At 42.1% G+C, this 12,299-nt stretch overlaps 1 protein-coding gene across 2 annotated transcripts in view; it reads left to right on the forward strand.

Annotated features, from left to right (window-relative positions):
• Nucleotides 1–12,299, forward strand: part of kansl1b (KAT8 regulatory NSL complex subunit 1b) — a 171,820-nt gene that overhangs the window by 132,869 nt on the left and 26,652 nt on the right. For both annotated transcript variants that reach the window (XM_080213835.1, XM_080213836.1), the window contains exons 6-7: nucleotides 542–737; nucleotides 4,849–5,014. In XM_080213835.1, coding sequence (XP_080069961.1) covers nucleotides 542–737; nucleotides 4,849–5,014 — 362 coding nt within the window. The remainder of the gene's footprint in view (nucleotides 1–541; nucleotides 738–4,848; nucleotides 5,015–12,299) is intronic.

Genomic DNA, 12,299 nt, shown 5'->3' on the forward strand with positions numbered 1-12,299 from the left:
ATAAATCGTCATCTCAATTATTCTAAAATGATGATTCTGTGACTGGGGGCACTTTGAAGGGAAAAATGGGAGTGGCACTTTTTTGTTAGAGGAAATGTCAGCTGACTGAATGCAGGGTTTAAAATGTTGATGATGGATAATGTATATGTAGGCAAACTGTTGAACTGAACTTGGATTTAAAGTAAGCTCAATTGCATGTGTAATGCTATATTATGTGCGTGGTTTGTAAAAGAATGCATTTGATAGCTCATCTAGTCTTTTTATTCGACCTCGTGTAGTTTTAAACTTCCCTGTGGAAACACTCACCCAACACCACATCTGGCAACTAAGTTTGACTGGCACCATTTGAGCTCTTAATCTGCATGTGTTGAGAGGCAAGTGTGTTTCTGGGATTTCACATGTGAATATAATTATATTTCGAACCAAATTCCCCTTGTACATGGCATGGGAAATTTATTAGGGAATGGCTGACTGTAAATTCAATAGTTGAAGCAAAATGTATGTTTTTAACTCTTCATGCACATTCTCTTTCTCCTGACAGTGTTCACAGTTTACTCCCAGACAGCAGTTCGACTGACAGCTCGGACGCTGAAGAGCTACTAAATAAAAAACAGAGGTTAAATGTGTTGCCAGTGCCGCCCGATAACACCTGCATCGCAGCTCGAGTTCGTCCATTGCTGACCTGCAAAAAACGGAGGCTCATCAGGCCCAACAACATTCAGCCGATAAATCGGAAAGTGAGTGCAAAACATACTGTTGTGTGTATAAACACAATCTTTCCTAATTCCATAATATTTCAGACTGCAGGGTCATTGAGTATGACCAAGCTGGAGCATGAATGATTTGCCAGTAGAAATGGTTGGGGTTCTCTTTGAGGCAGAATTGGATGAAAGTAGGTTTTGAGGCAGGGGAGTTGATTTTGAATCACACTGAGCTTCAACACAATCAGAAATGCACCAGAAGCATTGTATGTTCTTCGGGATTGTTGTTAGAACCTTTGTTACTTGTTACTTGTATAAATGATTTGAATATGAATGTATAAGGCACGGTTACTAAGTTTGCCAATGGTACTAAATTAGGAGGTATTGTTGATAGGGAAGGTGGTCATCAAAAATTGCAGGGAGACCTTGAAGTGGGCCAAGGATTGGCAAACTGATTTCAATACAGATAAGTGTGAGGCATTGCATTTTGGAAAGTCAAACCAGGGTGGGACTTGTACAGTGAATGGAAGGGTCCTGAGTAGTGTTGAGGGGCAGGGGGACCTAGGAGTACGTAGTTTGTTGAAAATGGCGCCGCAGGTAGAGTGGTGAAGAAGATGTTTAGCACACTGGCCTTCATCAGTTAGGGCACCGAGTCTCGAAGTTGGGACATTATGTTACAATTATGTAAGTAGTTGGTGAGGCCACACTTGGAGTATTGTGTACCTTTTTGGTCACCCTGTTTTAGGAAAGGTATTGGCAAATTGGAAAGAGTGCAAAGAAGATTTATGAGGATGTTGCCAGGACTAGTGGGCCTGAGTTATAGTGAGAGTTTTTATTCTTAGGAATATAGGAGAGTGAGAAGTGACGTTACTGAGGTGTATACAGTCATGAAGGGCATAGATAGGATGAATACACAAAGTCTTTTTCCAAGGAAAGGGGAATTGAAACTAGAGGGGAAAGATTTAAAAGAGATTTGAGGGGCAACATCGTCACAGAGTGGTGCATATATGGAATGAGCTGGCAGACAAAGTGGTTGAGGCAGATATAAATAGCAACATTTAAAAAGCATTTGGATAAGTACTTGGATGGGAAAGGATTAGTGGAATGCGGGCCAAACCTGGGCAACTGGGACTAGCTGGGAGGGTACCGTGGTCGCCATACATGGGTTGAGCTGAAGGGTCTGTTTCCCTGCTGTATTGCTCTATGATTCTCTGTATTTTGAAGGTTTATGCATAAGATATTGAATTAAATTCTCAAACAAATTAGAAACTTTATGGTGTGCTTAATTAATGATGCACACTAAGGGTAATGCCAATGCCATGCTGGGAAATTCATTGTTATCTTTTTGCAGCCAAAGGACAGTTGGGTTGTGACCCAAATTAAAGCAACACTATAAGAGAATGTTAGGATACAGTTAAATATATTGGTGGAGTCGTGTTGGAGTAGGAAATAATTCAGCTTAGTTTGGTACATTGAAGGTGGTGAACAGATAGGGAGTGTGGGTTAATTAAAACTGGTTAATTTGGGGATGTGGGATGATTAGGCCACGTATGTTAGAGTGACTAGCTGGAATTTAGAGAATAGTTTCTTTTCATTTTTGGAATATGGATATCACTGGCAAGATTAGCATTTATTATCCATCCTTTATTGTACTTGAGATGATTGTAGTGGGCTGTCTTTCTAAATCACTGTAGTCTATATGATGAATATGCTCCCATTATGTAGAATTCCACGATTTTGACCCTATGTCGATGAAAGAATAATGTTTGCACAAATCAGTGATTGGTTGATAGGGATTAGGAAATAGGGGGAACATGGTTAAAGTTGGGAGACGTGAAAAAGCTTGGTTGAGATTGGATGTTGCGGCATTATATTACAGTTCACTCGTAGAGTCAACAGCCAGAAAGCTATGGCAACTTGCATTTTTACATGCATGTTTTAGTTGGAATAATAGATAGTGATGGTAGATGCTCCAATTTTCTTTCCATTGCCTATCTGACCGGGTATCTTATCGTTGGCGTGTGTTGGAAGAATTATAAATTGACACTCAGCCTATTGGCTGTCTAATTCCTTGACCATCAAGTCCCAGGGTGGAACTTGAACCCTGAGCTCTGACTCAAAAGCAGAGACGCTAAACACTGTGCCATAAGACCTCAGGATATTGTGGGATGGTAAATTGGAGTTAGGAAACAGTAGAGTATTTGATTGGGCTCCAGAATAAGGGGTCACCTGTTGGATATACTGAGATGATAACTGATGGGAAATCATAGAAAACCTACAGTGCAGGAAGAGGCCATTCAACCCATTTAGTCTGCACTGACAACGATCCCACTCCAGGCCCTATCCTCACGACCCCACACATTTTTACCCTGCTAATCCCTCTAACCTACACATCCTAGGACACCATGGGCAATTTAGCATGACCAATCAACCTAACCTGCACATCTTTGAACTTTGGGAGGAAACTGGAACACCCGGAGGAAACCCACGCAGGCATTGGGAGAATGTGCAGACTCCACACACTTTATTTCAGTTGTGTGGAACCAAGAAAAGCATTCAAAATTGAGATTTTGGGAGTAATTAAAGAGAAACCATTTCCAGTGGTAAGAAAATGTTACAGAAAAAAAAGAAACATGCTGTTGAAGTTTTCCTCTTGGATACATCAGGACAGATTTGCAAAAATACTAAATTGCAAAGGGAATCCTGCAAATCTGGCCTGATGAGTGCAAGAGGGAAATCTTCAGCGGGATAAACTGGGGTTGCTTTCCTTAGAGCAGAGGAGAAGAGGGGGACATGATTGAGATGTATAAAATTATGAGGGGCATAGAGTAGCCAAGGAAGAACCATCAACCCCCACACACCCCCACTCCGGTGGAAGAATCAGTGACCCTTCATTAAATCATAGATTTGAGGTACGAGGCAGGAGGTTTGGACAAGATGTAAAGAACAGCCTTTTCACCCAGAGGGTGGTGAGAATCTGGAACTTACTGCCTGAGAGGGTGGTGGAGGCATTTAAGCAGTATTTAGATGTGCACTTGCGATGCCAAGGTATAAAAGGCTATGGACCAAGTGTTGGAAAATGGGATTAGAATAGTTGAATGGTTTGCCTTTGACCGGCGCAGAAGCGATGGGCCGAAGAGCCCTTTACTGTGCTGTGGACCTCTGACTCAAACTCACTTTTTTCAGCAATACTCTAGTCTGTACTACAAAGTGACTGGATTTAAGATGATTGGCAAAAGGACTAAAGAGGAGATGAGACTTTTGATGCATCATGTTATGGTTTGGAATGCATTTTTGAACCCAGTTCAAGCATAATATAAAGAGAATTGGCTATGTACTTGAAAACAAGAACTTTGCAGGGTATGGAAGAGTAAGTAAGGGAATACCTCTTACAAAGAGCCAGCGCATACATAATAAACCAGAAACTACCTCCTCCTAGTATGTTTTGTCAGTTACGTGAGTGTGATCATGTCAGATGTTCAATAATTTCAGTTTGGTTGTTGACATGTAATTTGTTTTCCTAATTGCCACTGTGCAGTTAGATTTGCTACTAAATTATCATTTTTGCACGTTGTCTACCAATGGAAAGTATCCTGATTCTCTTGTACATGCAATCTCAGCTGCCAAACCCTTGGCAGTGGTTTTGTAAGCAATATGACTGCTTGGTTCCCACCCTGACCAGTTTTGAACTTGGTGTCATTTTTAGTGGCTGCACAATTTCTGTTTGTGAAGTGTCACTGCATCACAGCTGAATTGGTTTAATTAGTGGGATTTTCGAGGATGTTTCGGTCGCACCCTAAGTATACAAACCTTGAGCCATGATTTCCCCACTGAGCCCTCTTTCACTTGATCCGTCAGCTGTTACGACATTTGACCACCATCAGGAACTTGGAAAGGGGAGGTTTGGTGCCTGTGCATCTGCACTCATACCACAAAGGTCACAGTTGTATCTCTGTTGGTAACTAGTAAGATGTGGTGAGCCATGCCATGGAGGATTCTGTGCATGATCATACTAATCTGGTTTTTAGTGCAGAAATTATGCTGCAAGCTTTACAGTTTTTAACCGCTTACCCAGAGTGTTGTGTTGTGCATGCTTTACTTTGTACAGTGCTTTCTGCCAATTCAGGACTGTTCTTCCTGTTCACAGACCCAGCGTCATCTTTCCGTGCGATGTAACTGTGATGTTACAACATCTTGCATTATGTGTGGCTCCAAGAATTCTGAGTTACTTGAGAATCGATATGACATGTCCATGTCAGAGCGGCTAGCGTTGTTAGATCCCTGTCTCCACCCAGTCCTTTCACTTTCTGATGGTAAGTTCTCTACATACTGCAAATCCACCTGTGTGATGGCTGCATTGAAAGTATTAATTACATGACTGAGACAATGAGCATCATTATCTGGTGATGTGATGTTACTGATTCCTGCACCTATGGGATATTTGGCTTAAATTGTGTATTGCAGCTTGCATTTTTTGTGAACTCACCGAATTGAAGCTTCTGATCTAATTGCATGGTAAGTGCTCCTGATTATATTTTAGTCTGTTCCTATTTGTATTCTCGTATCTGTTTCAGAATTTATGTTGATTGCACATCAGCTCCAGTTGTTGGTGTTCCAGTTCTGTAGTACGTGCTCCAGGTTGTTATCTCACTACACTGTGTTACACTGAGATTCTTAATGTCCCATTGTATATTGCCCACCATGGGTCACCGTTTATATTTTAATTGCTCCTTTCTTTCAGTTACATGCCACCTTTGTTTATGTTAAGTCATGGAAAGTGGGTGATACTGGCAAGGTCCATATTTATTGTCCATCCCCAATTGATTTTGAGGCGGCATTGGCGAGATGCTTTCTTGAACAAGCTGAGTCCCTATGATGAAGATATTCACACAGTGCTATTTGGGAAAGCTATCCAGGATTCTGACACGGAAGTGATGAAGGAATTATGTATTTTCGAGCTAGGATGGTGGAGAACTTAAGAGTTGGCCATGTTCCCAAGCAGGTGCTGCTCTTGCACAGAAAATGCTGGAAATTCTCTGCAGATTTGACAGCATCTGTGGAGAGAAAATAAGGCTAACGTTTTGAGTCTGATGACTGATACTGCATTGGCAATAATTTGTCCTTTAACTGCTGCTCTTGCCCTTCTAGATGGGAGATGTTGCCAAAGAATCCTTACCAAATTGTTACATTGCATCCTGTAGATAATGTCCTTGCAAATACTGTATACAAATGGTCAAGGGAGCGGATGCTTCGGGGTAGTTGGTGGGATACCAATCAAGCAGACAACTCCTTGTCCTATCCCAAAAACCCTAGGCAGTTAGCATGGCCAATCTTCTAATTTATCTACCCACTCATAGACTCCCTAAGTAACAGAAATACCTTCTCTCTTTCCACCTTATCTGTTCCCCTTAATCACTTGGAAATTTTGATCAAATCTTGCTAAATTTGTAAATGCCAGGGAATAAATCTGGGGATTTGAGTCTTTGAATAAGTAAACTGCAAGTTCAAGATTAGGGGTATACTTTCAGGAGTGAAATTATGAAAAACCTTTACAAACAGAAGGTGGTAGAAGATTAGAACTCTTGTTACTAATGGCAGTTGGTGCTAGATCAGTTCTAAATGTTAAATCTGAGATTGTTTGCTTTTCAAAGGTTTAAGGGAATATGGTGCAAAAATCAATCTTGATCTCATTGAGTGGCTGTATAGACTGACGGGGCTGATGGTCTATTCCTGTTCCTGTAACTTTTACACATTGTTCCAGGCTTCAGGCAGGGCAATTAAGCCTAAGTTCCTGTTTACCAATTTATGATGTGGGTATGCCGGCGTTGGACTGGCGTAAACACAGTAAAAAGTCTGTACTTTTTACTGTGTTTACCAATTTATGAACATACAAATTAGGAGCCGGAGTAAGCGACCTGGGGCCTTGAGCCTGCCCCGCCATTCGATACAATCATGGCTGATCTGATTGTGGCCTCTCATTCTTGCCTACACCTTTTGACTTCCTCATTAGTCCGAGATCTCTCTGCCTCTGCCTCAAAAATATTCAATGACTTGTCCTCCAGCAATCATTGTGGAGCGGAGTTCCAAAAAAAAATTATTCTCAACTGCCTTAAATGGGAGTCCCCTTATTTTAAACCGTGCTTCCTAGTCCACATGTTTCCCACAAGGAAAAACACCCTTTCAGCATCCACCCTGTCAAATTCCCTCAGGAACTTTTATGTTTCATTAAGATCATCTCTCAATCTTCTAAATTCCAGCAGATATAGATCCAGCCTGTCCAATCTTTCCTTAGAAGATAAAACCCCCATCCCAAGGATCAGACAAGTGAGCTTTCTCTGAACTGTTTCTCACTCATAAGCAGATCAAAACTTACACAGTACTCTAGATGTGGTCTTACCATGCTCTGTACAGCTGTAGCAAAACATTGCTACTTCAGTTTCCACTGTCCTTACAATAAATGACAGTGTTCCATTTAGCTTCTGAGTCACTTCCTAAAGCAGCAAACTATCTATTTGTGATTCATGTACCAGATACCCAGATCCCTGTCTGCATTGAGCTCTGCAATCTTAATCCATTTAGATAATATGCTGCATTTTTATTCTTTCTGCCAAAATGGACAAGTTCACATTTGCCCACATTATACTCTATCTCCACATCTTTGCCCACTTAGCGTATCTATATCCGTTGGTCAACTCCTTCTGTCCTCAGCATGGATTTTCGCCTACCTTTGTGTCATCAGCATATTTAGCAACCATATGTTTGGTCCTTTTATCCAGGGTATAAATTGTAAAACGTTGAGGCCCCAACACTGGTCCTTGTGGCACTGCATTCATTACATCTTGCCAACCTGAAATTTATGCCATTTTAATAGCTAACCAATCCTGTATTGATGCTAATTAATATGTTACACAATATACAATGAGCTGTTATTTTGCATTGTGACCTTTGATGTGGCACCATGTCAAATGCCTTCTGGAAATTGAAGTATAGCGCAGCCACATGTTTACCATGATGGTTACTTCCTCAAAGATCTTCAATATGTTAGTCAACGATGATTTCCCTTTCACAGAACAGTGTTGATTCTGCTTGATTGCATCGAGATTTTTGAAGTGCCCCGCTATAACCTCCTTAATGATAGATTTCAGGATTTCTAAGTGCATTGATCTGTAGTTTCCTTTCAGTCTGCCTCATTTCTTGGAGGAGCTGTGGTTGTTCACAGAGCAAAGGAGATTGTGGGGAGAAGTGATGAAGGTATACAACGTTATAACTGGCTTAGAGAAGTAGACAAAGCTGGTGGTGGCAGGGCTAGGAGAGACACAGATTTTGGAAAGGGGTATGTCAAGAATAACCTTTGTAATGGCCTGGAATTTGCTGCCCAGGAGGGTGATAGAAAGGAGACTGTCAATAATTTCAAAAAGAATTTGCCTGGGCACTTGAGGGAAAAAACTTAGAGGGATATGGGAATAGAACAGAGGAATGGGACTGCCTGAGTTGTTCCACAGTGTGCATCGTAAGAAATAGGAACAAGCTTAGACCATTCAGCCCTTCAGCCTGTTCTGCCATTGTGAGATCCTGGTTGACCACCTCCTTCAACACCATTTTTCTGTAGTCTTCTCGATCCCTGATGTTTTGAATATGTAGAAATCCCATCAGTCTCAAGCTTGATTATATTCAAGCACAACCTCCACAGTCGTCTTGAGCGGAGAATTTCAAAGCTTCACCATCCTCCTCTGAGGGAAGAAATTCTTCATGTCAATCCTAAATAGCCTGTCCTGTATTCTGAAATTGTCTCCCTGCTTCAAGAGGAAATATTATTCCTGCGTCTACCCTGTCAAACCCTGTAAGAAGTTTCAATATTTCGGTGAGATTACCTCATTCTTTTTAACTCTGGAGAATTAAGGCCCAGTCTATTTAATCCTTCCTCAAAGGAAAATTCTTCCATCCCAGGAGTTAGTTCAGTGAACCTTTGTTGCAATTCCTCTATAGAAAGTATATCTTACGTTAGGTAAGGAGACCAAAACTGCCCATACTACCCCAAGTATAATCTCACCAAGGCTCTGTATATTTGCTGTGAGACATCTTTGCTCCTATACTCAAATCATCAGCTAAGAAAGGCAGACATACCATTTGCCTCCTTAATGACTGGCTAGGCGTGCAAATTAGCTTTTAGTGCCTTTGAAGTTCAAGACTTCCCAGCCTCTCGCCATTCAAGAAATACTCTAATTCTGCTTTCACAGACTCTTTACAGTGCAAAAGAGGCCATTTGGCTTATTGAGTCTGCACTACCTGTCAGAGAGCATTCTACCCAGTTCCACTCCCCTGCCTTATCCCCATAACCTTACACATTCATTCTTTTCAGATAGCAATCCAATTTCCTTTTGAATACCTCGATTGAACCTGCCTTCACCACCCTCTCAGGAAGTTTGTTCCAGACTTCAGCCATCCTTTGCGTAAAAAGAACTTTTCCTCTGTGATGCTTTCTTGAATGGGAACAGTTTCTCACTATTTACCGTGTCCATATCCCTCAGCATCTTGAATCCTTCTATCAAGTATCCTCTCAGTATCCAAGCAGAACAAACCCAATACTTCCAGTTGATCCTCATATCTACAATTCCTTATCCCTGAAATAATTCATGTGAATTTCTTATGTAATCTCTCCATGCAATCTTTCTCAAGTATTGTGCCCAGAACTGGACAAGGTATTCCAGATGAGGCCTAAACTAGTGTCTTACGCAAAATCAACGTGACCGTACTCTTGTACTCAATGCTCCAATTAATAAGATGATTGGTCCCAGATATGGAGGGATTTTCCTATGTGGCAAGGTTGGACAGGTTGGGCCTGTACTCATTGGGGTTTAGAAGAATAAGAGGCAACCTTATTGAGACAGATAGGATTCTCAGGGGCTTGACAGGGTTGAGAGGTTGTTTCCCCTTGTGGGAGAGTCTAGGACTAGAGGGCATAATCTCAGAGTAGGGGGGTCACCTGTTTAAGACAGAGATGAAGAGGAATTTCTTCTCTGGGGGTAGTAAATTTGTGACATTCTTTACTGTGTAGGGCTGTTCAGGCTGGGTCATTAAATATGCTCAAAGCTGAGATAAGACATTCTTCAATCAGTAAAGGGATCAAAGGTTATGAGGATAAGGTTGCAAAATGTAGGTTAGGATTATCACAATAGATCAGCTATGATCTCATTGACAGAGCAGAGTTGATGAACAAAATGACCTATTTCTGCTCATATGTCTTATGGTCTTGAGATACTATATTTTTTATTAACTGTTCTCTCAACATGCCCTGCCATCTTCGATAATTTATGTACATATACACTGAGATCCCTCCGTTCCTGAACCACCTCTTTAGTTTCTCCCTTTGTTTTATATTGTCCCTCCATGTTCTTCCTGCCAAAATGAATCACTTCACATTTCTCTGAACATTACATGCCACTGTCTGCCCAATCCACCAACATACCCATGTCTTTTTGAAGTTCAAGACCATCCTCATCACAGTTGACAAAGTTTCCAACCTATGTATTACCTACAAATTTTGAAATCATGCCCTGAACACCGCAGTCTAGGTCATTTGGAAGAGCAAGGGCCCCAACACCAACCTCTGGGGAACTCCACTACACAGCATCCTCCAATCCAAAAGCAACTATTCATCACCACTCTGTTTCCTGTCACTCAGTTTCTTATTTAAATGCCTATTTTCCCTTTTATGAGCTGGAATTTTGCTCACAGACTGTTGTGTGGCAATGTATCAAATGTCTTTTGAAAATCCATATACATCAGCGGAGCCTTTACCAACCTTCTTTGTTATCTCCTCAGAGAACTTGCAGGTTTGTTCAGCATGATTTTCCTTTAATGAATCTATGCTCACTTAATTATCCTGGACTTGCCTAGTGATTACTGATTTTGTCCCAAATTAAAGAGTGGAACTCTCTGTCTCTGAGTCCAAGTGCGGTGGTGGGTATCTCCAGCAGTGCCTTTCCTACTGAACAGATTGGTGGATCCCACACCAGATTCTGTACTTCGAATTATGCACTGATTATGCACTGTCACATTCCCCTCCATGTCTCCTGGCGGACTGGCAGCTGATTCTTACACCTGCTGGCAGCTGACCAGTTTGAAGGGTCTGCAGCCCGATACTGAGCCCATCACAGCTGGGGATATTGAATGTAGGACGGCTCTGAACACCAGGCTGTCCAGTTTTGCCTTGGAGCACATTGCCCTTGTCCCTCACTGCTGGGAATCACTATGCTTCCTGCTGTATGCCCACTGCTCTTCTGCATTGTCTCCTATCACCAATTTCAGACTGAGATTTACATATCTCTGGACAACTTACTATCTGTGACTCCTTTCCAGTTCTCAGCAGAAATGTCGGCACTTTGTGACTCCTGTCTGCCAGTCCTTGAACTTAAACGAGAGCCTTGACATACTTCTTGTTTCCAAAGAGGACTATGAACACCAGTAACCTTTACAAAGCACTGCAGCGCCGACCTGTTTAGTATTCATATGAACCATCTAATATATTACACTAACAGACATCCATCTCATAATCTAAGATCTGTGTGGATCCCCTTCCTTTGACCCTCTCAATGGTCTACGTTTCATGCAACCTTGTTGAGGTCTAGCTCCTGTTCCCTCAGCCGTCCCTCTGCCTTCTATTGTTCATTCTCTTCATTTACCTCCTTGCACCTCTGACTGCCATCATGACCCCTCACCCTACCATGCCAGCCCCCTCTTGCACCCTCCTCATTCCACATTGCCCTCCTCATCTTTGTCAGCGCGTCCTGACCCCTTGCCTCACACTCCAACCTTGGTCAAACTTCAGACATTTGCGTAGATGACCCATGCAGCACAGTGCATGGGGAGGAGAAGATGACCCCTGTACTCCCCAACTCCAGGCACAGGGCTGATCCAAATTAGTGACATTGAAGGCTCCATGGCATCAACAGCAATATGCTGTCTAGCCCAGCATGATATTGAGGGCAGGAACCAGCCTGTCCTGGTAGAGTGATATACGGCACATCAGGAGCACCATAGCAGCATGGCATGTAGGCTTTGTTACCCTCGTTTCAAAGTTTCCTACAAAATGAGGACAGCCTTGGGCACACCACTCATCAGTTGGGTTTTAGACCAATGTAACTTCATGCTTCATGGATGTGAGATTGGAAGGCCTGATGGGATGCTGACAGGAAGGTCTTTTAACCAGCATTCATCTGATGCAAATGGCGTTCATACGTGATTTTACACTGGCAGGTTTCTGATATTTTGGTTCAATTCTTCGCTCCTGCCCACCACTGAACCTGCCACAGGTGGTTTGGGAGAATTCCACCCATAGTTTCCAGAGGTTTCCCCACCAATGAAGTCAAACTGACTGGTCTGTAGTTTTTCCGAGCCAAGTGGATAATTTTGTAATTCTCCACATTGTATTCCATCTGTCAAATTCTGCCCACTTGCATAGCCTATCCAAATCCCTCAAGGCATCTTTACGTCCTCACAGCTGGCATATTTCACCTAGTTTTGTCATTTGCAAACTTGAAAATATTCCATTTCATCCCCACACCCAAATCATTGCAATAGGTTATTAATGGCTGGAGC

The sequence above is a fragment of the Carcharhinus amblyrhynchos genome, chromosome 27 (genome assembly GCF_965287045.1).
Source record: "Carcharhinus amblyrhynchos chromosome 27, sCarAmb.v2.hapA, whole genome shotgun sequence".
Lineage (NCBI taxonomy): Eukaryota > Metazoa > Chordata > Chondrichthyes > Carcharhiniformes > Carcharhinidae > Carcharhinus > Carcharhinus amblyrhynchos.